This window comes from Podarcis pityusensis (genome assembly GCF_964106645.2).
Source record: "Podarcis pityusensis genome assembly, chromosome: 10".
NCBI lineage: Eukaryota > Metazoa > Chordata > Lepidosauria > Squamata > Lacertidae > Podarcis > Podarcis pityusensis.
The window spans coordinates 26,873,651-26,900,716 of record NC_138035.1 but is presented as its reverse complement, the minus strand read 5'-3'; the positions used below and the strand labels follow the sequence as shown (position 1 = coordinate 26,900,716).

Below are 27,066 nucleotides of genomic sequence, written 5' to 3'. Positions count from 1 at the left end.
GGGCATGGGGAAAGTCTTCCTTCCCGTCGATCGATAACATCTGTATTCTGTGCTCTTACTTTCAAGCACTTGTGTGCAATTCTCTGGCGGCTGCACATGTGCAATACATTGAAGAGGGTTTTAAGCTGTGCCTCCATTTATACGCAACTTTTATATTTGTATATAAAATCAAATATTAAAAAAAAAAAAAAACCAACCAACTCTCCAGTAATCTCCTTCAAATGCAATCCAATCTGCTTTAAGCGCTGAGCCGCTGGAACTTTTTGAAGCGCCATCTGCACTATACAGTGGTACCTCGGGTTAAGAACTTAATTCGTTCTGGAGGCCCGTTCTTAATCTGAAACTGTTCTTAACCTGAGGTACCACTTTAGCTAATGGGGCCTCCCGCTGCCGCTGTGCCACAGCTGCGTGATTTCTGTTCTTATCCTGAAGAAAAGTTTTTAAACCCGAGGTACTATTTCTGGGTTAGCTGAGTCTGTAACCTGAAGCGTATGTAACCTGAAGTGTCTGTAACCCGAGGTACCACTGTACATTTAAAGCTGTTTTGCACTGCTTCCCATGGAACTCACAGAATTCTAGCTCTGTGAGGATCTACACTTCCCAGGATTCCTTTGCAGGAAGGCATCACTTAAAAGTGGCATGAAATTGCTTTAAATGGATAGTGCAGACAGGGCCTCATCAGTTCACATTCATGCCACGCAGGGTTTCCCAGACTTGGGTCTCCCTTGTGGACTACAGTTCCCATCATCCCTGACCACTAATCCTGCTAGCTAGAGATGGTGGGAGTTGTAGTCCAAAAAACAGCTGGCAACCCAAGTTTGGGAAACCCTGGTAGATGTTCTATTGCCTAGGATCAGGCCCAGTGGCTACTGTAACCAGGAGAGCCACAGACGTGAATATGACAGCAGCAACCTCTACTGGCTCACTGCATAGGGCAGGGGATTGGGAAGCAGGAGGCGGGAGTTGGAGCCCCACAAGGGGCAAGAGGTGAATATGACCCCAATATGTTCTCCCAGCAGGAGAACAAGAGTCACATCAGGGGCAAAAGAGAGAGAACTTCCTGGACTTGAACCCACACTGCAAATAAGAGCAATCGAAACCCTCTAGAGAGCAGAATTAACTCCTCTTCAATGAACAAGCAGCTCTTTTAATTGATAAATGTGGTTTGTAGACCATCAGTTTGTTAGCATTTACATGTAACATTTTCTCAATACAAAGGGATTTAGCTATTTATTGATAGCATCCTCTCATCTTGGAACAGAAAAATTGTAATGTTTACTTCCAGGTGGGGCAAGGGAGCTTACTGACACAATGGAAATCAAAATGTCTCTTGATTCCCCCCATCCCCAAAGTACTCAAAACACTATCGCTGTGTAAACTCCTTTAACAATCTGTCCAGAGATCTTTTGTTAAGACTCCTGAGTCACCTTTGGGCCAAAGGAAATGTGCCTGCAGTAGATTTGCTCCTTAAAAGGTGGGGGGATCTGGTACCACTGGTCCATGTTTACTCCTGACAGGTTTCTCCAGTGTCTGGCTATGAGGCTTCTGGCTGCTGAGAGCAGGTGGGTTATAAGCTTTGTATAATGTGAGTGATTATGATCTTGGCAAATGTTCAGTAGGGCCAGTAATGGGGCGAGTTCTAATACCTGTTTATAGTTAGTTTGCATATCTGTTGTGGGACTTTACCCCCAACCTTATACTATACTCAACACTAATGTCTCATAACAAATGTAACTGATCTGTAAGAAAGACTGTACAACCTGAAAAAAAGAGACAAGGCGTGTACTTTTGTAAATCAAGAAAATATTTAATTAAAATAAAAAAGATAATGAAAAGAGTAGGGGTCAACTCCAAATGTGCAGAAAGAGGGACATGAGAGTGCCTCAGGGTGTCACTCTTTTGCAGAAGGAATTCAACCACATACTGGAAATTTAGGTTTGTGCAATTAAAGTGAATTAGAACATTCTGTAGTCCTATCACAACAAATCCCAGTTTTTTAAAAAAGCCGTAGCCTTTATATGGTTAGGAAAGTGACAGGACAGGTCCTGAAAAATGAGAAGCTAACAAGCAAATCAGAATGAATGCTCATTGTCATATAACTCACAGACAAATATGACTGAATGCTCAATAATAACCAGACATAGAGCCATTCTACAGCATACATTTAAAGCACATGGCTTTCTCCAAAGTATCTTGGGAACTTCGGCTCCCCCCCCCCCCACAGTGCTACGGTTCCCAGCACACTTAAACTACAGTTCCCAGGAGTCTTGGGGGAAGACTGCTTTAAATGTGCATTGGATGTGCTTTAAATGTATCATGTAGATGTACCTTAATGTAACCTTTTCAAGATGCATGCTCAGTAAACAAATCTGGCGGAGCCCTAACAATTTGTACTCATAAGAGCAAATTGGGTATAGTTTTGAGGGACACTGGAACCTCCCCTAATCTGTTGCTTACATCTCCATAGTCCTTTGCCGTGAGCTTTTCTTCCAGCTGAAATGGCATATTCAGCGGTGGTCAGGGCAGAACTATGGGGCCAGAGGGAGAAGACTGTGAGGAAATCAGGTGCAGGCAGGGGAAGGTTCAACACTTTATTCGCACACTTCATTCACTGGTACCAACTCCTTTCTATGTGGTGGGAAAAGTTCTATGCTAGATAAAAATTCTATGCTAGATATTGCCACAAAAGCAACTAAAGACTCCTGGAGCATCTTAAAAACAATATATTTATTGTGGCATAATTGTGTCCTAATATCCACTTCATTTGATACATGAAGTATTGCCCTCAGTTGTCAGGGATGCATACATTAACATGTATGTCCACACACAAACACATATAGGTATGGGGACAAAAAAGGAAGATGTAGAAAGATCATATACAAAGCCTTGACTTCAGAGATTCATTGCTGCAACAAGTACTGTAGCTTCTTGATGTCTCGGCTTGCTTTGCCCCGCCGCACCATGCTGTCTCTGAAAATGGATCCTTGGCCTTGCCTTATTTGGATCACAACCCTGTCTCTGGCCCCATAGACCCTGATCTGTTTGATCCAGCCTCGGTCTTCGGACCACACCCTTATCTTGTCACCCATTAACCAAGAGCAACCTCACACAACCCTTATGTGATTCTACCGAAGAGGCCATCTTTAAAGTTTCGGCAAAGGATTAGGTTGTGACCCGTGATTGTGACATTCAGGATGATGGGAAGTTCCCGTTCAAGAAACGCACATGCTCACTGATTGTCTTATCATTTGTCATTGTAGTAATGCTTAAAAGTCAGAATGAGGGACCCATTGTGCGTGGAAGTGTCCATGCTCTGTGTCCATCTCATGATTTACATTTATTGTGAGTGAAGAAACTATAAAACTAAGGACTATGGCTGTGTACACAATTTGCCTTTAAAGCGCATTCAAAGCGCATTCCCCCCACAATAATTCTGGGTACTGTAGTTAACCCCTCATAGGGTTCCAGTTCCTATCAGCCCTTAGCAAACTACCATGCCCATAATTCTTTGGTGGTGATGGGCTACAGTATTTGCAGCCCAAGTGCAACAGGATGAAGTGACTGCATAATTGGACTACATAACTGGCACATTGTGTCAGTTCCTTCCAATTAGTTCATGTTGTTTTGTTTATTTTATAACACATGCCATTCATAGATGCTGCCATATCTGGTCATTATTAATTGTTGGTTTAATATCTGGAGCTCAACTCTTCTTTACAATCTTCTGAGACAACCACTTGTGTCAGCAGTGGCAGTGTCATATTGTGGAAAGGGGAACATAAGTAGTGCAAATGTTTGCTGCTGCCATTGCTGTTTTGGCACTCCGGTTTATATACTATAACCCCTAGTCCCTTTGGACCAACAGCAAACATTTTAGGGGTCTGTAGAGTCCATCTGGGCACTGTAGGAGTCAAACATGCTTATTGGTCTTCCAGAAGCCTTTGGAAGGACCTTTCATTCTGATAAGGCTGTGATTTATTTAGGTCGCTCCTTACAGCACAGTCATGAGGGTCACAGGTGAGTGGTAGAGCACTGGTTTCAATGAAACTGATTTACTAGAAGTTTTATCTAACACTTCCTCCAAGGAACAATCAAGTATCACTGAGATAGAGAAGAGTCTGTCCAAGTTAGCCACCACAAGATATCTACCACTTGCATGGAAATAAAGGAGTCATCTTCTATCCTTGGCATATACGTCATTTGATGATCTGATCAATTCTGTGTGTCCTAAGGGATGGTTAATGTTTAGCTTGAACATAATTAAAGGTTTCTTGCAGACCCCCTAATGATGTCCAGCTCTATAAGTGTCTAGCTCGGCTGGGGTTCAAGTGAGAGTTGTCTGCAGCCCACCAAGATTTAGCCTGACAGAACTGAGGTAATGGCAATCAACTGGTTTGGTGATTATATCCACCACAAGCTGGTGGATAGCTGGGTGGGTCCAATGATTTCTGAAAATATCTGAAATTGTGGGACAATAACTATTCATTTCAGGGGAAATACTTGTTCTTGCTTAATTGGGGAACAAAAGTGAACAAGAGCTTAGAAGACTATTGCCTTTCAGTAGCTGCTAGGAAATCGGTGTGCATGAGAGTGTGTGTGTGTTGTGAATTTGTGGTTGGTTTCTTCTCTGAAAAGTCCTGTGGGAAAGTCCTGTGAAAATCACAGCTTTCTTTTTGCCCACTAGTTGACCACTGCTATTTCTGTTCAGAAAAGAAGCATGCCTCTTGAGACAAACTGATCACAATGTGTACTCATTTGTTTCTAAATATTAGGCCAATTCATCATGAGATACTGAATGGATCATTAATATTGTCTGACAAGATCCTAACCTGGCAGGCAAAAAGCAAACAATCTTGAGTTCTGAAAACAGTAGGCAATGAAACAGCCAAATGGTTTTGCACAGGTCGATAATTTACTCTTCTAGTGTTAAGTAACATTTGTGGAGCACTTTGAAGATGTAGGCTAATTTGATGTGCCAACTGTGGTTGTGTCTTGACTTCTGGACAGTCGCTGTCTTCTGAAAAGATGTTTTGTGTGTATATGTGGAGTTGTGTGAGAGAGAGACATTAAAAAAAAACCATTACATGCCTATTTAAGTCCCTTAGAATTGTTATAATAGGATGTAGATGAATATTTAACCTATTATAACTCTTTCATACTAGAACTGAATGGAAATACAATGTGATCCTAAGCATGTTTACCCAGTTAGTCCCATTGAGTTCAATTACAGTGCAATCCTATGTGTGTGGAAGCTGAGCAACACATTAGCAAGGTAGACTGTCCACTTAGTTAGACCGGAAGCCAATGTAGCTATGTACTGTTGTGCATGAGGTGTGTGTACGGTTGTGGCTATAGATACCTGCAATATCCAGTGGTGCTTCTAACTAAATTTAGGTCCTTAACAATGTACAGCATAGTCATATGGGGTCCCACGTTAAATGGCTATGAGGCACAACATTCCCCTTCCTGTCTCCTCCACCCCCACCATCCCATGCTTCTGCATTCCTGATATGTTAGCAAACAAGTTTGCCAAACGTGATTGGGGGGTAGGGAATTATGGGCATGTGCAGTTTTGTATTTTAAATTCACTTAAATCATAGCACCATCATGACCACAGGAATAAAAGGAGGCTTGCTTTCTCTGTCTGAACAGTAAACATGCCGTGGCCCCAAGTCCAACTCCAGCTGCTCCACTGTCAGTAAGAGCATTTGTTTCTGCACAGATGAAGAATTCTTCCAAGAAGAATACTTGGAATATTCTTCCAAGAAGAATACAAATACAATCAATTAATTATAATTATTGTGAAGGTTAACTCACCCTAGGTCCATTACCTATTCACTGGATGAATGTCCTAGTCCATGCTGCTCTTCTCCCTTATTATATTCAGCACACACAGAATGCCATACAAGAACATGGAAATCTGAATTTGGAAGATTCTCCCCCTCCCACTGCAGGCTTGCATGTTCTCAATGCATGCCTGGTCATCCCGCCCTCCCTATGGAGGGACCTTGAGGGAGGAGTACAGGGGGGCGGGGGGGGGAGGAACAGGAGCATCTATTGCTCAAGCTCATCTTGCACTCACTTGACATAGGATCTACAACCCATATTTGGTCCCATGTGTCTTAACAGGTTTCTATAAACTAAGAAAAGAGAAGGAGACAATGAAAGTTTGTGGCTTTTTGTTCCTGTTGAGCTGGTACACTCCCCGGCTTGATGCTAAGCCTGGAATCAAAGTGAAGATCACTCAGAAAGGTTTGGACTATGGTGAGTTTGAAATATACAGGTTCAGACTTATTATTCTTCCATGCCCCTATTCGTTATTAAAATAAAAAATTAAAATAAATTAAATAATTTAAATAATTAAATAATTAAATAATTTAAATAAAAAATTAGAAGGAACATTTTGAGAACAAAAAGGAAATGACCCTCATTAATCAGCACAATGGTTTGTTTGCTTTTTAAATCCTTTTTATTTGCTTGCCAATGCCAGGTTGTCTGTGTTGTTAACACAACACGTGTGTGTGTGTGTTTTTAACAAACTGACTTTTTTGCAATTAACAAAATGATAAGGAAGTATACTTAAAGGTGTGGGATAATGATTGATTGACGGAATAAAGAATAGCGTCTGCACAGACAAATCAAGATGTTCATTCCTGTGAGCTCAGTAAAGAGCGGATGTCTCCACACAACCTTTGTGCAAGCAAATCAGGGATTGTGAGACTTGTAGTTCAAAAGCATCTGGAGGGTCACAGGCTCCAGACTCCTTTCATTCTCCCAAGCTCGGTAAAAAGGTAACTCTTTAAACCTCTTTAAACAAAGAACGTTCTATAATTTGGGAGTCATAAATGAGAAAGCTTGGCATCTAGTTGGTAAATATCCTAACCTGGAACAACAAAAGTTGCTGATTAAACCTCAGACCGCAAGTGCACCCATGGATTTGGGGGAGATGATCCTTAACCTGTGAAGGTCTCAGGCCATGAAAGGCTTTAAAATAGGGTTAGAGAACCTGTTGTTCCTCTGGATGATGTTGTATTACTTTCGTCTTTCTCAGGGATATGGGCATCTTCCATGGGTGCACACATGAACCATAATCCCCAGATTCCTAGCTTTTAAATGAAAGTTCCTAGGCATTGTAGAACCCAAGATACAAAGCAAAGATACAAAGTACAGTTCCTCACTTTTTTGTGAGCAATTAGCCCGCTGACACCTGGCAGTGTTTTGCTGCCCATTCCCAGGAGCAGATTGCCCTGTGGTGTAGCAATAATCTCATTGTAGCGTTCACACTGTCATTCACCTAGAGGGGAAGGGATAAAATGGCAAATATATCCCGCAGAGGAAGAAAGCGTCCGAATTAACCTTCTGGCCAACAGCAGTACTGCTGCTGCTACTGGGAGGCTATTGTTGCAGCTTCACCCCACCAGGTGAGCCACTCCTGATCATCCATGACCCTTGCCCAGTTGGCTGGGGCTGATAGGAGTTGTAGTTCAGGAATGTCTGGAGTGCCACAAGCCTCCAGTTCCTATTTTAAAGGCTAAAACTAGCACCCTTAATTGGATCAAGAAGTAAATTGGTAACCATTGTATCTTGTGGGGAACAATGCATGACTCTCAGTGTGTGATAAAAGATATACAGCAGCATGAGAGCGTCTGAATCATCTTCAAGGGCAGAGTGCTGCACTAATCAAGCCTGGAAGTTACAGACGCTTGGCTTAACATAGCAAAGGACAGATATATCCCATGGGGAGTGGGGGGGGGGAGAGAGAAAGCCTCCATATTAACCTTGGATGAAAGAAGTAATTGCTAGCAACCACTCCAAACTGATCTGCAGAGCAGGAGATGGCAAAACAGACATAAAAAACTTAGCTTTCTCTGTTCTGTATTCTACGCATCTTTCCAGCCAAATAGAAAGTAAGTGAAATATCTTCTTTGCTTTGTAGGAAAACAGCTTGGAATAGATTTCCTGGAGCAAAGATTAAAGGAGCAAACCTTTGCGAATGTGAGCGGTCAAGAGACATATGGATATAGTGGGGTTGACTACACGCTTTCAGAGTAAGAAAGGTTGCTTCCACACTAAGCCCCTTTAGCACAGCTGAACTATTGTTTTTCTGCATTCAGAAAATTAAAATAGTAGTTTTGCACATGTGATTGCAACAGATCAATAAAAACCAGGCTTACTAGCTGCTTTGCTTCTCAATATTCTCTGGTTGGCCTCTGTTATTTTCTCCTACCAATAGGGAACCTACGTAAGGACTCTATATGGGCTCTTGGATACCCCATAAGGGGAAAAGGGCAGGTTTTTGTTTACAACACACAGCACTTACTATTATCCAGCATTGCCCTCCCTTATGGTCAAGTTCCTCTGTAATGTTTATTCACACGTAGGTCCCATTTAGTGAAGGCTCCTGCAGTGTTAGTTAGTAGCTTCCTCCGGGTTGGTGACATCTTTTATTTCTTCCTGTTTGGTTGCACTACCGCTTAATTAAGCCTTTTCCCCATTGTTTAAAATGGGGATGGGGAAAGTAGCTGGTTTGTAACCACTAGCCACACACCTGGCACACCAACACAATGCCAGCCATGACTCCCAGTGACCATATGTTCAGTGTCAGGGAGCCTATGGGCATGTATCTATCTGTACATGCATAAGTTTCCTTCTCAATATTGCCTGATATAGCACTGTGGACATAGCACTTTATGCACATTAGTTTGCAGGAGGCACAGCTAAGATGCAAAATCCTGCCAATCCTCTCCCAAATTTATTATTACACCAATGGGGGATATGAAGAGTGCTTTAATCATCTTTTATTTCCCATTGGAGAGGGAAAATAATATTATTACTTTCTGTTATCTCATTTCTAGCAAAAGAGTGTTATTTTACCATAAAGTGGGGGCGCTAATGAAGCCAGCAATTTAAAACTGAGTGCTTCCCACCTTTCCCAGGGTGTCCCTGGGAATGTTGGATGGTATTATGCATGATCTACCTCAGGACAGGGACGTGGGTGGCGCTGTGGGTTAAACCACAGAGCCTAGGACTTGCCGATCAGAAGGTCGCGGTTCGAATCCCCGGGATGGGGTGAGCTCCCATTGCTCGGTCCCTGCTCCTGACAACCTAGCAGTTCGGAAGCACGTCAAAGTGCAAGTAGATAAATAGGTACCGCTCCGGCGGGAAGCTAAACGGCGTTTCTGTGCGCTGCTCTGGTTCGCCAGAAGCGGCTTAGTCATGCTGGCCACATGACCCGGAAGCTGTATGCCGGCTCTCTCGGCCAATAAAGCGAGATGAGTGCTGCAACCCCAGAGTTGGTCACGACTGGACCTAATGGTCAGGGGTCCCTTTACCTTTACCTTACCTCAGGGCAGGAAATGTCAGACCTTGGGACCTCTGCCTAATCCACATCTCTCACTGGCTCTGCTGTGCCACTTCTCTAATGACTGTAATATGTCTTGGAAAGGTGATAAATGTCTCTTGCTTGTCTGTATGGAAAATGTGGCCACACCAACTATTGATATGTGGCTCCCAGAAGGTTGCCCGCAAGGGAATGTGTCCCTCAGGCTGAAAAAGGTTCCTCACCCTCGATGTACCTTCAGCTCAAACATGTAAGATTTATGTTCCTAGATTTTCCTGGAACGTAGCCTTTGCTAACGTGTCTCTGTGTTTTGCAGGATAAAATTTGATGCTGTTGAATTCCCAAATGCATCAGTGTCTCTGATACCTGGGACTGGGATTAACCTAGAGATCGAGGATGCTGCAGCAACCGTCAGTGCACACTGGAGAGTGAGGTCCTGGCTGTTGTAAGTACAGTTGTGCAGGGCACTGGAGGTGGTGATGTTAACTGCAGTAATCCAAATAAAAATGGGCTTTAATAAAGGAAAGAAAAGTAGGCAGCAGGCTTCAGGAAACCCCAAGCAGCAATGAAACCACTGAGGTGGAAGAAGAGGAGAGGAAGTGTTTAACCCTTTCCTTGCCAGTAAAGTACTGATGAAATTTGCAATTTTACAAATGAGTGAACATCAGAACATGCATGCATATGCTGCCATGCAGTTAACGCTTGTGGGGGTTTTTTGGCCCTCAGAGGCAGAGTCAACATTGTGAGTTAAAATTCCTGCAGCCTTGAATCTTCTTGGGAAACTTTGGCCAAGCCACTTCCTATCCCTTTTCATAGGCTGATAATAAGATTAAAGGGAGACAGCCCCCAGTGTATGGCACCCCGAGCTCCTTCGAGATAGGGTGAGATATGGAGGTGGGGCTGTTTACATGAAACATACAGGGATTTACTGAAAGCAGGGGAATAATAATAATCATCATCATCATCATCATTTTTATTTATACCCTGCCCTCCCCAGCCAGAGCCGGGCTCAGGGCGGCTAACACCAATAAAATTTCAGTAAAAACATAATAAGAAAAGGAAAAAGGAAAAGGAAAAAAAAAATTAAAATACAGGTTAAAATGCAATTTAAAATGCAGCCTCATTTTAAAAGTCAAAACCATAAGGGGAGGGAAACATAAGGGTCAGACTGAGTCCAAACCAAAGGCCAGGTGGAACAGCTCTGTCTTGCAGGCCCTGCGGAAAGATGTCAAGTCCCGCAGGGCCCTAGTCTCTTGTGACAGAGCGTTCCACCAAGTTGGGGCCAGTACTGAAAAGGCCCTGGCCCTAGCTGAGACCAACCTAACCGCCTTGCGACCTGGGAAATGTTGTCATTTGTGTGTCACTTCATCCTTGGTCAAAGAATCTGTGTCAGTTTGAGCATGAAACTTTAGCAGCGCTGGCACGTACCTGAAAGGAAACAGGTCAAGCAGATGCATTATGTTCCATTCTTGTCAGCAGAAATTCTGGAACACTGACAGTCCACATTTTGGGTGTATCGCTCGCAGCTGTTGTTTCAGTGTCTCGGGACAATGCAAGTCACGCAGTGCTGTTGATTGAAAGCTGCGAGGCAAAAGTTGACAGTATTGACATCGAACTGGATAAAGATGCTAGGTAAGGTAGAAAAAGGATTTTCGGGGTGTTCACCTTGTACCTGTGTTCAGTGTAATATGTGAACAAAACAGATATGTGCCTGTTTTAGGGGTTCTTTCAGCTGCAGATGATAAAAGCAACAGCCCATTCTTGGCTGTTCTGCCTTAAGCTGGAAGTGGAAGAACATCTCTGCTCCCAGGTTTCTGGAATCCAGAGGACATTTGGCAGCCAATTCATCAAAAAAACCCACCCCCTATTTTCCAGCCTCAAATGGTGAAGCAGCTATTTTCATTGGGACCTTGGTGTGAGGAGAAAAGTGTAAATATGTATTTACTAATTAGTTAAATTCATAACCCACTGTTCCTTCCTAGTGGGCTCAGGTCTGGTGTGCTCTGGTCCATGGGGTCACAAAGAGTCGGATACGACTAAACGACAACACCCCACTTGTATTTCTTTTTGGCAGGTGCAGGGAGGGGGAGGAGAGAGAAAAAGAAATAAGACAATGCTGTTTGGAAAGAGAAGCATTAAAGTGATACTGATTCCTTGAGAGGAGAGATGGACCATAAAGAAAGAAATGGCTAGAGTGATTTAATAACTGATAGACAGTAATATTGTTAGAGATTTGGGGGTAAACCCTAGAAATTAATAAATGCCAGAGTTTTTGATTAATTGGGGAATGGACTCAAACATAAACTGCAGGGCTGTGGCAGACAGGGAATTCCTGGGCTGACTTATGCAAACCAGTCTGGCTGGCTGACTGTTAGCATTATATTAAAGAGCCACTGAGGGTCATCAACAAGACAACAGAACTTCTTGTCCAGGTGTGACCAGAGACTGGAGATTTGGAAGGTTGTCAGGGTAACTGCTCTGGGGGGAGGGCAAGGTGCTTCTGGGAAGAAGACAGAGGAAGAAAGTTTGAGATCCATCTTGCCAAGGAGGAAAGAAGAACTACTTGCAATGCTTTGGGCCATGCTGTAAGATCTGGACCCCCGCCATGCAGACTGAAGGTATAAATACGTAAATAAACCCTATTTCTCAAAGTCTCCACCCACCGTGTCATCTATTCTCCAAAGGGACACAGACCCTGTATGTGTGCCTGTGACCCCATGCGCTCTGGCCACTGCTTGGTGGAGAGAGGGGCGGGCACCGGGATTTTGTAACAATATTATTTCTTTTATTTTCCCCCCAGCTGGCTGTACAAATACTTTGTTAATCATCTGGAAAAGCCTATCTGTGACAGTCTGAGCAAGAATGTAAGTCTTCAAGTATTACTATAGTGTCCTTCCATCACCATCACTCCTTCAGTAACTGTTGGCCAGAACAATAACTGCTACATGTATTTATACAGATTTGCCCATTCATTGGTTCTGAGATCGAAAAAATTAATGCAGAACTGAGAGAACACAAAGGTAGGTTGCACATGCTTCATCCTTGCTACTTGCATGGCTTCTTAAAAGAAGCTAAAGGGTATCCCAATTTCATTAGAGCTTTTAAGTGATAACTGTTATGTACTGAAGTTCTCACCCTGGGCCAGCAGGGGGATACTGTAGATAGTTTTCACTCAGGTCCACGTCAGTTATTTTAGGCGGGAAACCCTGGGTTGTTGTTACTACAATGTTGACAGCCGGCTGCCTATAAAAGCAGGCCGGCTGAGCTGTTTGTGGGCAGTTCTGTTCCAGCTTACAAAATAAAGAGCTGCTTTGGAGAAATCGCTGTGTCGTCTGCCATGTCTACCCACTATTCAACAATAACCACATTTCCCCAGGAACAATATTACACAGTTTCAGTGCTGGGGAAAAGCAATACTAATTCAAGTAGCGAATTAAGGTCTGCACAACAAATGGATGACCAGTGCAGATTGCACAGGAAAGCCCCTGGTCACATGCTTATGCAATTGTTGCAGCAGGTCTCGGCATGTTCTCTTAAAAGATACTGCATGTTCCTAGCTCTCAGTTTCAACAGCAGTGCAAGGTATGTCCCTGCATATGGGATATCTAGAACCTACATATGCCATATTTTTCGCTCCATAAGACGCACCTAATTTTTAGAGGAGGAAACAGGGAAAGCCCCGTTTTTGGGGGGATCAGCTCACAGTTGTGCAGCTTCTTTTGCAAAGGGGGAAAGTCCCCCTTTTTTGAGGATCAGCTCAAAGTTGTTGAGCTTACTTTGCAAAGGGAAAAAATCCTGTTTTTATGGGATTCAACTCACAGTTCTGCAGCTTCTTTAGGAAAGGAAAGGGAGTCGTTTCTACAGTTTCCAGACAGATAATCTAATCAGCCAGTCACATGTTCCTGGGGAAACAAACAGCCTCTGTCTGCAGAATATTCAACAATGGAGGCCTGGGCAAGGGGGCGGGCTGGATAGGGAGCCAGCGAGCGTCCACACATTTTTCGCTCCATAAGACGCACAGACATTGCCCCTTACTTTTTAGGAGGAAAAAAGTGCGTCTTATGGAGCGAAAAATACAGTGCACAGACAGACCTCAGAGTTTCATGCTCTGCTTTGCTTTTCCCTCCTCTAAAAGCTATAGTAAGGTGTTTTGTACAGCCAACTCAGGGTTGGAAAACTTTTTTTTTTCCGGATTGAGGCCACATTCCCCTTGAGGTGACCTTCCAGGGGCTACATGCTAGCAGTGGGCAGGGCCAGAGGCAGAATGGGCAGAGCGACACATGCCAATTTTACCTTTGTACAGTAAGCTAGTTTCTACGTGTGCTATCTGTCTCTCTTGCCTTCATCCAGGCTTTATCACAATTCAAGGACACATTCCATCCTGGCAAAAACACCTATGGAGGGAACAAAGCAGGGCCATAAGGGGTGTGACCTGGAAAAAGTCTCAAGGCCCAGATATACAAGCCTGGAGGGCCAGATTTGGCCCCTGGGTCTCAGCTTCCTTACCCATGAGTGTATTACTCTTGTCTAATAATAATAATAATTCTACAGATAACAGCAAAAGTTATTCAGGTGCTAATCTTTGAGTAGCTGTGGCTGCAGTCGTTCACACACTTAGGAGTAAGCTTGGATAAGCTTAGTGGGGCTGTGTACGTACAAGAAAACGTGCACAGAACCGTGTGCCTTCCCACTGGAAGGAAATATAATTTGAAGACAGTCCTTATAAAATTACTTTTAAAAGGTCTTGTCAAAACCATTTTGGATCCTGCTTAACAAGTTAATAGAGGTATTCGTTTCACTATCTCATCACGGCTGTTTTGCCCCCTGTTCTAACAGTCCAAGCCCAGATTGATTCTTTTGCACAAGTAGACTACTCGCTGGTGAACTCTCCGGTGATCTCTGACACATCTATTAACTTTGATATAAAGGTAACACAACTGGCTGCTATTTTTTATTTTTTTGGGAACTGCATTGAGGCATCTCTGTTCTTGAATGAATGGGTGTGATGGCTTTAGTTAAAGAATTATTTTTAAAAACACTTCTTTGAGTGTGATGGCGAGAAGGCTGCCAGCAGCAGAAACAAAGTCTAGAGGGTTAGCAGGAAGAACGAGCCTCTGGACTACTCACAGTAAGCAATGCTTGTGCATTGAGTCCCCTCTTGTGATTGCTATCATTTCAAGCACCTACATGCACAAGCAACCTATAATGGCAATGATGGCATTACCTTTCCCAGGTACCAGCTCCCGTCAGCTCCAGAAAGTGATGAGGGACAGGAACACCTGGAGGGCTACACAGGTTTCCTGTGCTTGACCTGTATTAATCCTTCAACTAGCAATGATTCAGCCAGTGTGTCCCTATGTGCAAGGGTCACTGATGATCCATGCTCTGATAGCTTTTGTCCCTGGTTCTGAAATCCAAAGTCTGAGAGTTGTTGTTGTTATTATTATTATTATTATTTTGTCATTCATGCAATTCTTTGCAGGGAACAATCTCCCCAGTGGGAAAAGACCTAGAGACTCCCTTCAAGCCTGCACCATTCAATATCCCAGATGAGAATAACTCCATGCTCCAAATAGGAATCTCAGAATATTTCTTGCAATCTGCTTCACTCGTTTATTACACTGCTGGGGCCTTTGATGTCTCTATTGCAAAGGAGGTGAGAGCAAGTTGTAGAAGGTGGTATTTCAAAGGCACCAACTGTTGTCTTTTGAAAGACTGTTTATATAGCCTGTGACTAACTAGATCTAACTAAGGTGATGAGAACCTATATCCAGATAAGGTAAAAGGTAAAAAGGTAAGGACCCCTGGAGAGCTAAGTCCAGTCAAAGGTGACTATGGGGTTGCGGCACTCATCTCGCTTCAGGCCGAAGGAGCAGGCGTTTGTCCGCAGACAGCTTTCCGGGTCATGCGACCAGCATGACTAAACCACTTCCGGTGCAACAGAACACCGTGACGGAAACCAGAGCGCACGGAAATGCCGTTTACCTTCCCTCTGCAGCGGTACATATTTATCTACTCGCACTGGTGTGCTTTTGAATTGCTTGGTTGGCAGAAGCTGGGACAGAGCAACAGAAGCTCACCACGTTGAGCAGATTCGAACTGCTGACCTCCTGATCAGCAAGCTGAAGAGGCTCAGTGGTTTAGACCACAGCGCTACTCGCTCCCCTTTTACTGTTTTTATCCCAATAGCAGGTAAGGGGCTCATATAACTGAATGTTCATCAGTTTAAAAGAAATTCAATCCACATGGAACTAGCTCCTTATCCACACTGGTACAAAATGTGGATTCACACCGGACTGTAGGGAAGTGATGCCATCCCTATCCCAGGGTTGTCCCAGACCTTCCCCCTTTGAATGAGGGTATTTTGATTCTAGGAAAGTCTGAAACTGTCAGGATGGGGGCAGAAAATGCTGCACAATAGTAATAGCCTGGACCATGATTAGGTTATGGCCATACAATGTGCTTGATTCACATATTGAAGACCATTATGCCGGGAGGGACAAAGCAGCAATGGAGCTCCTTTTGCAAACATGAATATTATCTGCAGGCTAGTAAGAAAATTGATTTAGTACCATAGTTGCTTCTTTTAATAATAATAATACTTGCTTGTCACAAAGTTCTAATTGGGTAGCCTAATTTTATTCTCTTTTCCACAGCTTTCCTCTTACTTCAGATTAACTACAAATTCTTTTGGCACCATTATCCCTAAGGTAAGCACCTTTATATCTATAACCGTTGTTTTAAGGGAAATGTTTTGTGGGAGTTCTTCTGCAACAGAGAATGCCTGCCTCAAAGCAACTGTTCTGCCGAAGAATTTATTTGCTATGTACTTCTAGGTTGGCGCCTCTGGCAATGGCGGATTTCCTCCGATCGGGAGGAATCCGCTCCGTGGAAAACAGGGTCTGAACCGCCACGGCGAGGCGGAGACCCATTAAAAACCACAGGCGGGAGAAGCCTGTGGACGTGGGATTCGGCCGGCACCTTTGCGCCCCCCCTACTCGCGGGGAAACCCGATTTCTGGGTTCCGGAGTGACGTGGGGTGAGTGGCGCGGTGCCTTGAATCGACTGCTTCTTTCACGGAGTGAAGCCGCACTGCTGTTGCCGGAGAGCGCTGACTTTTTCCTGTGGACAATTGGAGCTTAAATAACTGTCCGTGAGTAGAACGGAAAATTGGAATAAGAAATTTCTTTTAATTTGGCACCGAAGCAGGAAGGTCTAAACAGGAAGTCTGCCTTCCGCTTTTTGTAAATAGACTGAAGCAAAGACATGGCAAGCTAGAGCTTAGAAAATCGTTGTAAAGGATCAATTTTCATCATTTAAAATTACTGAACCCCCCTTGGAAGCAGGAGAAGAGGGGGGAACTTTTTCTGGACTGATTAAACTTGCAGAAGACAAGTAAAGAAAAGCAATTCTCCACCGTTCTGAACCTGGGAGCAGGGTGTCAGGACAGACGTCTTTGGGAAGTTCATTGACTATAGACAAACGTTTTTGACAGATAGTTAAAAGAAGAGAAACATATTGATTCCATTGTTCCCCTTCGCATCTAAAAGGAACAAAATATTGACAAAATATCTGAAAAAGGAAACTTTGTTGTTAGATTTGCTTTTAAAAAAAAAAAAAAAGGAGAGAGATGGATACAAATAGAAGTTTTTTCCCCTAGAGGGAGCTTGTGAAACTGTTATTAAATTCGAACTGGGGAGCTTTGCAGCTGCAATAGATTAAGATCTTGGGAACAGACTCTGACCTTCAACAATAATGTTTTCGGAGACTCTGGTGTTGGCCTTTTGTAAGACAAGTGCTTTATTGGAACAGTTACATGAGAAGATGGATTTGATGACTGTTGGGATCGGAAAGTTTGGACAGGCAGTGGGTACTTATATAGAACCCACTCAGGAGTTAACTCAGGAGTGTGCTTTGACAGATCAGATGAGGGAGGAGGCTGTTGCTGGACCTAGTGAGGCAGAGATGGAGGGAACTGTGGCCCAGCAGGAACATGAGTTGTTGGACTTGATGAATGAACCTGGAGAAAACCAGATTTGGAGAGACAGAGTTCTGTTTAGTTTGGAGATGGGGGGCTGGATAGACCCCCCTATGCAGGGATGTTTTGACCTTTCAAGTCTGGCTTTGGGCTGGGAGGCGTCCGGGGTTGTGCGGGCCCTTAACTTTGGAGGGACTTTGAAACATGTTTTTAAATACCATATGGAGTTCAGTGTTGACTTTGGAAAAGGGGCTGATATGTCGAGAAGGGACAAAAACATTGTCAAGCTGGAGTCTCCCCGAGTGAAAGGAGCAGAAGACAAAGTAAAGCACAGGTATAAATATGAAGAAGATCTGCGAATGGGACATGGAAGAGATCCAAGGGCCTCGGATATAAGGTTACCAGGTTGATGGACTAGATGGATGGGATAGAAAGGACTGACAAAACCCGAGACCAGGAGAAAGAAACGTTGGGTGAAGATTGGAAGAAAGTTTTAAACAATTTATTTAGGAAAATTTTGTAAAAGTAAAGAGTATTAGAAAAATGTTGGAATGAAATTATTTGGCTTTAGCAGAAATGTTAAAAAGAGAATATGTCATGTAAGAATATGTCATGGTTAAGAGAATTTGGTACAAATAAGATTTTAAGTTTTAAGTTTTAGGGCCTTTTATGGTAAGATAAGGTTAAAATAGATTAAGGTAATTTAATGACAGAATATTATGAAAGATGGAAAGGATTTGCTGAGATAATTAACAACTAGAATACAAAAAAGGGAGGTATGAGGAGGTCGATGAAACAAGGTAATGACAGTTATTGATTTGGGAATATTGGATTTGTTTTTAAATTTTTTGTCTATTTTTGTTCTTTGGTTTTGATGTATTATGTGTTTTGTTTTGTTTTCTCTTTTTGATCTTGTTTTTTTTTATTGATTCGTATTGTTTAAATGTGACTTGTTTTTTCCTTCTTTTTTTCTTTGTTTCTTTGTAATTTTAAAATTCTCAATAAATATTATTTAAAAAAAAAAAAAGAATTTATTTGCTATGTAATTCCGTTAATCCAATCTAATCCTGCTCTCAAACTCTTGGTTGCTTTTAAACTTCTACAGATCGCCCGTTCTTACAAAACACCACGCCCAGTAATCCTGGATCTAAAACCAACGGCAGCCCCTGTGATCAGACTGCATAATGGCAGTGCTGTTCTGGAGATTGCTGGTTCCATGGAGGTGTTGGTAGTCCTGAAGAATTCAACCACCCAATCCATGTTCACCTTGAGCATAGTAAGTGCCACACAGAAGCAGAATAATGTTCAAGTCATAGGCTCCCCTCCCCTATCTGCCATGACCTGTTGCTGTTTAGGGTCAACGTCAGAAATTGGCACCACAAGCAAGGGGTGTGCAGAATGTTGATCAGGAGTGATCTGAGTGATCTGCAGTAAACTGGCAAGGACTTGGGTCTCCTAACTGATTAAAAAAATAGCAAAACCAAAACAGCCTCAAACCTTTATTTATTCCATCAGCTATGCATTGCCAGAAAAGGTTTGCATCACCAAAGTGGACAAAGGGGGTGGTGATTTGCATAAAAATACACATGGTAACTTACATGTATAAATGCAAATTTAGAAATATTTCTACACTAGTGGCCAAAATTGTGGAAACCTTTTGGAAAAAGTGTATTTTCCAAAAGGTTTGATGGCTCATAACACCACTTTTTTGGCGTAATACCATAAAATTATATATCAGTGGAAAGATAATTTAATGAAGAATGCAATGCAACAAAGTTTGTTCAATTATCTGTATTCTATCAAAAGTTATAGCCAAATAACCAGAAAAAGGAAGCACAGCTTGCTTAGGTTGATTTGCAGTAGCTTTCCTTCATTTGAATGTAGCCAATGAGCATGAGTGTTTAGAGAGCCAATCAGGTGTTATGAGAACACACTTTTCCCAAAAGGTTTCTACAATTCTGGCCACTAGTGTATAATTTAAATAGAAATGCAATACATCTTACCACAGTGGGAAAGAAAGCAGGTGACTTGTGTGGCTCCTCCCTCTGCTGACCTGGTTGGGCAACATAAAAGCTCCTGCTCGCCCCTTTTAATAGCTCCTCATCATAAATCATAGCAGAAACCAAAAAACCTGAGTACAAATTGGTGCTCAGACTTTCTAAGTACAAATGCAATCTGCAGGATAGGCTTTGCAAAACTTGCTCTGCTTGGAAAAGCAAGAGAGATAACATTGGGGTGGGGAGTTGGATGAAGCAGGTAGAGTAACTGACCTTCCCCTTTTTACCTTTCAAAAAGGCCTTGCATTTTTACCTGTCTATACAACAGGAATACTCTAGGTGGTAAACAGAGATATTTCTTTCACACAGACTGCCAAAACCCATGCCAGCCTGAATATATTTGAACAGAAACTGATACCTTCTCTATGTCTGGACAGGTAACAAAATTTAAATGGTTGTTTGAATGGTAATTTTTAAAAAAGCAATTATGTAAAAATAAATAATCTTCCAGCTAATATGTTGGCATGGCTCTATTACAGGTAAAAAGAAGATGTTGCTGGACTATTACTCCCATCATCCCTGACCATTGGCTATGCTGGTTATGGCTGCTGGGAGCTGGAGTCCAACAGCATCTAAATTATTGTCAATTAGCTATATCTGTGCTTGTTTGAGTAATCCATCTTGATCACATGGTTCCTCCCAAAAATCCTGGGATCTGTAGTTTGTTAAGGGTGCTGAGATTTGTTAGGTGACCCCTATTCCCCTCACAAAACTACAATTCCTAGAGTGGTTTAACAATTATTCCTTCTTCCAAGGGAACTTTGGGAATTGGACCAGTCAGCCTTTCAGCCTAACCTACCTCACAGGGTTGCTGTGAGGGGGAAAAAGAGGAGGGGCAGATCTAAGTATGCCATCTTGAGCTGCTTGTAAGTGGAGTATATATGTACAAATAAGTAATGTTTTTTTTCCAATATTTCCTTTCCTTTCACAGTTTCCACCTATCCTTGACCCACTCCAATGTTGGCTTCTTCAAGGTATAAAGAGGGCGGGGAGTTAAAGAAAACAAATCAGATGCAGCTTGTAGATAGAGCTGAATTGTCCTTGCCATTTTTCTGATCTAACCTCTTTTCTGAAGCCATGGTTGTCCTTCTGGAGAAAACAGGCTTTCCCCAAAGGGGTAAATAGCCTCATTGTGTGGGATATATGCGACTTAGTTCAGGAAAACAGCACAGAGGGAAAGGGTAAAATAGCCCTCCCCTCCAGAACCAGTTCCAGAGCTGCTTTCGACAAAGCAAAAGAAGTGTCAGGAGACACGATCACAAATCTCCTGCTTTTAAATGGTTCCACGGAGCGGCCATAACCATGGGCTGAGCTGTTGGTGTGCAGCTGCTGTTTGCTGTGGAGACTGACTGTGTTTTTCTGTCTTTGCCAAAATTCACTGCACTCAAGACCTGCAATAGCACGAATAAAATGGTCTGATCTGTGTGGTGAATGATGGCATGATTTTGAAAGCAGGAGGCGCACAGTGAGCATAACATGTCATGCAGTGCTCATGCGCTAATGATTAGATCCCCATCAGAAATGACTTAAAATCATAACATAGGAACCAGTCCCTCTCTCTCTTTCTTACATCTAGATGCTGCCTTCAGTCTACAAAACTTCCTAGGGGGTGGCCCACAGCCATCATAATACAATACAGTGGTACCTCGGGTTACAGATGCTTCAGGTTACAGACGCTTCAGGTTACAGACTCTGCTAACCCAGAAATAGTACCTGGGGTTAAGAACTTTACCTCAGGATGAGAACAGAAATCGCGCGGAGGCAGCAGGAGGCCCCATTAGCTAAAGTGGTACCTCAGGTTAAGAACAGTGTCAGGCTAAGAACGGACCTCTGGAACGAATTAAGTTCTTAACCACTGCATCAATAAGAAAATCAAGAGTGGGCCTTGTAAAATTATCTCTTAGCGGTTCTCTAACTGGAACTGACATAACATTTTCTTTGTTCTTACTCTGGGTGCTTCCAAATATGGATGATTCAGGCTGAGTACACACTATACCTTTAAAGCACATTCAAAGCACATTCAAAGCACATTATGTCCTTCAGAGAATTCTGGTTGCTGTAGTTTATTGAGGGTTATTGGGAATTTTAACTCTGTGAGGGGCTAACTACGGTGTCCAGAGTTCTCTGAGGAAAAGAAGGTGCTTCAGAGATACAGAGTGTTCATAGCAGCACCTAATCATTGCATTTTTTGAAAGCAAATCAACTATCCTTGGAACTATTGTGTGTGGAGAAAGGGTTAAATGTGCCCCCCCCAACTGAACTGCTGTTAAGAATTCCCCCTTTTCCTTGCTGCCTGCAATTTTGGAGGAGAGGGGCAAGATAATTGCTAGGAAGGCAATGCAATTTGGAATGGGAAGGCAATAGAGCTGGTTCCGAGAGAGAGAGAGAAACCAAAGAAAATGAAATATCTGGAGCACAATCTATATAGGTCTTTACTGGCCTATATCTGCCAGAACATCTGTGAGATAAATCATCTCCACCTGATGAATTATTATTATTATTATTTCAGCAATTTGTATACCACTGAATCAGTCATCTCTAGGCAGTGCAGCTGCTTTGTTGTGTTAAAATGTCAAATTTTGAGAGACTGGGAGAAAATAACAGAAACTGAACAGGAGAAACATGGAAGCAGATGCTTCACAAAAAACAGAGGACAAAAGTGTGAGAAATCCACAATAAATCTCAAGTGTAGAGGCAGCCTGTGCCACTAAATCCAAATTCTCTCACATGGCAGGTTTCGCTTTTGAAGAACTTCATGTCTTACATTTTACGGAATGGAGTAATACCAGCAGCCAATGGTAAGTGTTGTGTTTGGATTGTTTCCCCATCACCACTGTTACTTAATGGTCCTAGTTTCTGGAAATTACAGAAAATCTTTTTTGGAGAATGAGAAGTAGTAGCGATAGAGCTTGTATTTTCGTCACCTGGCGTGACGTGTCGTGATTGGTATCACATTCTTTATGGCAAATACTTTAAGGAACATACTGCTCCAATGAGATTATAAGATGCTTAATGCTTTGCACTAGAATGTCAATCTGGTTGTCTTGTCAGAAGACCCAGTACATACTGTCAACTACTGGTAATTTGGATTTACAAGACCATGTGAACATGTCCACATACAACTGCTGATAAAGGAGTGCTTATTCTTTCCTTTCCTTTCCTTCAATGGATCTGGTGTATATTTCCTTTCAGAGTAAGGCAATACAGTTATCACTGGTTAATGACTGGAGGCATTGGCCCTGGAGACTCTTTGTACACTTAATACTGTAATATTCTGATGAGCATGTAGTTACGTGACAAGAGATAACTCCTGCAGTTCTTGTCTGTATTGCATTTCTAACAACCATTTATGGTTTATACAGCATTTACAGAATAACAAAATTGTACTGGGCATATAAAGTGTAAAATCAGGATAACGGTACTGCTCTGCTTCCCAGCAAGATAAAGAACCCCAAAATAAAATAAAGATGTTTTAAAATGCCCTTTCTTCAGCAGTAATATATGACTTGTGATCAGATTTTAAATGAAAGCAATGGATTAAACTGTGTAGCCAGCATGGTTAGAGTGTTGGACTAGGACTTGGGGAACCAGTGTTCAAATCCCTACTCAGCCATGAAGCTCACTGAATACCCTTGGGTCAGTATTTTTCTCTCAGCCTAACCTACCTCACAGGGTTGTTGTGAGGATAAAATCAATGGAGGAGAGCCACCTTTAGCTCCGTGGACGCAGGATGGGGTATAAGGCTAATGGTAATAATAATAAAGTATTACTGCAATCATAACTGCAGGGCCTGCTGTTAAAAAACAATAGTGCTTAGAATCTCTTCTCTCTTTTATTAAGGTAAACTGAAGGAAGGACTTCCTCTCTCTAAAATGGACAGCATGATGCTTGTGGAACCTGTTGTCACAGTTCACCAGGTGAAATTCTGCAGTGCCCACACCTGTCTGTCCTGTGTCCCGAGAGAGAGTTGTTTAGGGTGATGTGATGCAAGTTCTGAATCCTGGTGGGACTTGTCATCAGAATGTTGCCGTGTTCTCACATCCTAGGGCAGGGGTGCCCAAAGTTTTTTCAAAGAGGGCCAATTTGATGAACTGAGGGCTGACCAAAGTTGTATACTGCCACAGGGGCCAGATTAAATCATCCTAGGGTCTTCAGGCTGCCTGACTCACAGGCTGAAGAGAGTCCCTTTAAATAAAAGGGAAAAAAGGTTGTACATAGAGACAAGCATTTCGACGAACTCTTTGCAATTCAGAGAAAGGTTGGCCAGCATTTTTCAAAGTGACTCATTGTGGAGGAAAGACAAACACTTTCCTGTGTTTTTGTATTTGTTGGTATCCTGGTGTAAACAAGCCAATGTTCATAATTCGTATTTTAAAATCCATATGAACTGTAAGGAAACAAGCAATACACACTAAAAACAATAATTACCAAATGAGCAGTGTATTGTTAGCAAAAAGCCTGATCAACAGTTTCTGATGACCACCATATTTACATCTTGACTTCTCCACTCTCGTTAGTTGATTAGCTCTGTTTTACATTGTTTCTCTGATCATCACATAACCTAAAGAGAATTTCTTAGTTTATTCATGACAGTATCTTCACAAGAACCCTAGAATACTTTCTGAGCAACCAGTAACCCCAGCTAAAGTAAACATGGATTATAGACCTTTGTGTGTTTAATAGAAGTCTTTTTCGAAGCCTGCAAACTTCCAGGCTTCACTTGGACCATACAAGTTAGGGAAGGCTTAGCAAAGAGGGAAGGGACTGCAAGCAGTAGATGGAAGGGAAACATCCACCACCCCAACTGATCTGTTTGGCTCAACTGGTTTTTTAATATATTTTCTCCCTCTCAGAGCAATCTACAAAGCACAGCTGCTGTGCAACAGCCTTCCACTTTATTGACATCCATACCAGTTGCGCATCAGCAGTACTTACTCTCTTTCTGTTAAATGACAATGTATGTCTAACATTCAGTTCACAATGCCTCTGAAGGTGTATTAGCCATGGCCAAGCCATTAGCAAGCTGCAGCTTGTGGCAACTTCAAATAAATGTTTGTATATCTTCTCAGGGCTATTTGCTGATTTCCACCGACCTAGAGTATGATGAAGAAGGGGACCAAGCAGATTCCGAAGGCTTTTTCGTTATAGATGCATGAAACCTCAAAATTTCTTCTGTTCTGTTTCAAGAGGGAAGATGTAACAAGAAAGTGAATAATGATTGAAAACATTCTGTGTGGTCTCGTGTGTGTGTGTGTGTGTGTGTGTGTGTGTGTGTAAAAGTGCCTTTGAAAGACATTGAATAGGTGAAGTAATATCTGTTAATGGGCCAGCAAAAAACATTCAGAAAGGAATGCAGACAAGGAACATAGGAAGTTGCCATATACTTGGCTCATCTAGCTCAGTACTGTCAGAGGTTCTCCAAGGTGTCAGACAGAGGACATTCCCAGCCCAGCCTGGAGATGTCAGTCATTGAACCTTCTGCATGCAAAGCAGATGGTGGGAGCCTTCCTAACTGCACTGCTGGAAGATGGCAGCAGCCCCAGTCCGGATGTAGGAAGCCAGGACTGTTTTCTGATTCCTATATATAACCAAGAACAGTGTTGCAAGGGAAGCCTCGTAGTAGGCTATTCCCTTCTGCATGTAACTCAATGCACACTTCTTAGGGAGTTCAGAAAGTTGCAATACAGGTACTCAGCAGGAGACCATCCCTTTCAGTTGCAATGAACTGTAAAGAAAACACTAAAGATGGCCACATAGTGGCACTGGATATTATGGAAGAATAGCATAGTAGGTAAAAAGGGATGGTAGACATTGCATTTTGTAAGAAGGCTAAAGGACATTTCTATTATGTGGTGGGAATGTCCCAAAATATTGTAGTAAGCTTATGGTGTATGGTAATTGGCACTATCTTTTACAAACAGATACCACACTAGTTTGTCTTCATTTGTCTACTGAACTATATATTAAACAATGTTTTCCATGGGCATGCCAGAAACAGGTGTTACATATATTTACAATGGCCAGAATTACATTAACTGAATGTTTGAAAGAAACTTGGAAACATGGTAAAGTTTAGTTTTTTGGGATTTTGTGGGAACACCTAATAACTATTCACTTTACAGGGAAGTTTTAAAAATCATGAAAATTATATTACATCATATATTAAATAGTTTGAACACAATTGTGCATTACATCAAGAGTGAATTGGGAATTGATTCAATGATGCTGTAGATATTACATTCATTACTGAGTAATTGAAGGAATGAGAGAGAGGTTTCTTAGAATGTCAGTATACTGTTACGTATTGATCTTTTACACACAATTTTATATGCAATTTTGTATTGTACTTTTTCAGAATAAAAACAAATTTAAAAATTATACAAATGTGTTTCTTAATGCCCTCTGCAGGGACTGTGTTAAGACCTAAATGATTAGGTATTCAAAGTAATAAGAGCCTGTTAAAAGATATTAGTCAAGTTGTGGGTTCTCTGAAGCATCACCAGGTGTTGTTTGTAATGGGACACTTGTCCTAATCTCTTGGAACCTGCCTTTAATGCCCATGGAGCTCCCCCCCCCCCCCCAATAATCCCACTTTAGCATTATAGTTATTGAAAAAGTAGGGTTATCTTAGTGTTCAAAACTTCATGCCTGCATAATACTTTGATCCATAAAGGCTATGTCTTCCATGTTGGGCATTATAGTCCTTCTGGACAGCAATAATGGGGGAGCATTGGAGAAGGATCACAAAACTACAGGGTGGATAAAAATCAATGATTTTTTTTTTTAAATCAAAAAATCAGAATCTTTTAAATTTAAATCGGATTTTATAAATGCTTTTGGAGGAAAAATCTTTCTAAAGATAGTTTTCTATTTAAATTGCATTATAGTCCAATGGCTATTCATCAGGAAATAAGGATTTGTTTTAAGTTTTTTCTGTATGCTAAAACACAAAGGTTTTTTTAAAAAAATCGTTTAACCACATCAGTTAACAAACATGGATACGTATGCTATAATATTAATTGTTTTAGTTAAATAAATTGTTTAAATTGTTACTAATGATTATTTTTCTCCTTCCAGTAAAGTATAGCGGAAAAGTTGTCCAAATATAAACAGTTAACTTATTAAACTTCACAATAATTTCATAGTTATAATTTATAATTATAATAGTATAACCAAATCAGCAATTTTTGATATAACTGTAAAAACTACTCTGAAAATTTATTATTCCTTCATCAGATTGTAAATATTATTATACCAGCAAGAATTTTTTTTTCTGTAAAAAAATAAAATGATTTAAACCAAGTCTTACTGACTAGTGATTTAAATCGTGATTTAAATTGATTTGATTTAAATCAAATCCACCCTGCATAACTACTAAGCAGAAGAAACGTACCACTAACATACTACAGTTGTGTCAAGAATATGTTGCAGAGTATACCCACAATAAAGCACCAGAGAGGTTCCAAAGGTTTTGTCCATCCATCTTTTGCAGTAAACATCTCATGCCTTAAAAAATGTGCTACAGCGCATTGCTTACTCAGAAGCAAGCCCTGCTGAATCCAGTGGGGCTTACTCACCAGGAAAGCAGCGTTAAGAACTGCAGCCTTAAAGCGGCGCAAAAAGACCCTCGGCTGCTCTGATGATGTTCCCTTCTTTTGATATTTGACCCACACCAAGCGCGGTCCCTTCCA

General features: G+C 41.8%; 1 protein-coding gene and 1 long non-coding RNA gene across 5 annotated transcripts; one reads left to right on the top strand and one right to left on the bottom strand.

Moving 5' to 3' along the window:
* The first annotated feature begins 968 nt into the window (after positions 1 to 968).
* Positions 969 to 24,639, top strand: BPIFC (BPI fold containing family C). Of its 4 annotated transcripts, none has more exons than XM_080971108.1 (17): positions 969 to 1,562; positions 4,278 to 4,375; positions 6,130 to 6,264; positions 7,937 to 8,048; positions 9,657 to 9,785; positions 10,817 to 10,972; positions 12,141 to 12,204; positions 12,300 to 12,360; positions 14,177 to 14,268; positions 14,823 to 14,996; positions 15,997 to 16,050; positions 18,424 to 18,594; positions 19,685 to 19,752; positions 20,307 to 20,349; positions 22,110 to 22,173; positions 23,216 to 23,292; positions 24,445 to 24,639. In XM_080971108.1, exons 3-17 carry the CDS (start codon positions 6,162 to 6,164, stop codon positions 24,529 to 24,531), a joined length of 1,455 nt encoding a protein of 484 aa, XP_080827234.1. In that variant the 5' UTR covers positions 969 to 1,562; positions 4,278 to 4,375; positions 6,130 to 6,161; the 3' UTR covers positions 24,532 to 24,639. The 4 variants fall into 4 exon arrangements, with proteins under 4 accessions (XP_080827234.1, XP_080827235.1, XP_080827236.1 ...); XM_080971109.1 differs by lacking the exon at positions 969 to 1,562 and adding an exon at positions 3,524 to 4,017; XM_080971110.1 differs by lacking the exon at positions 969 to 1,562 and having other exon boundaries at positions 3,524 to 4,375; positions 10,820 to 10,972.
* LOC308457352 lies at positions 23,800 to 26,595 on the bottom strand. The gene is made up of 2 exons (XR_013976877.1): positions 25,553 to 26,595; positions 23,800 to 24,887 (listed from the first exon to the last, which is right to left on the bottom strand). It is a non-coding gene; the product is annotated as an uncharacterized lncRNA (long non-coding RNA).
* Between the last annotated feature and the right edge of the window lie 471 nt (positions 26,596 to 27,066).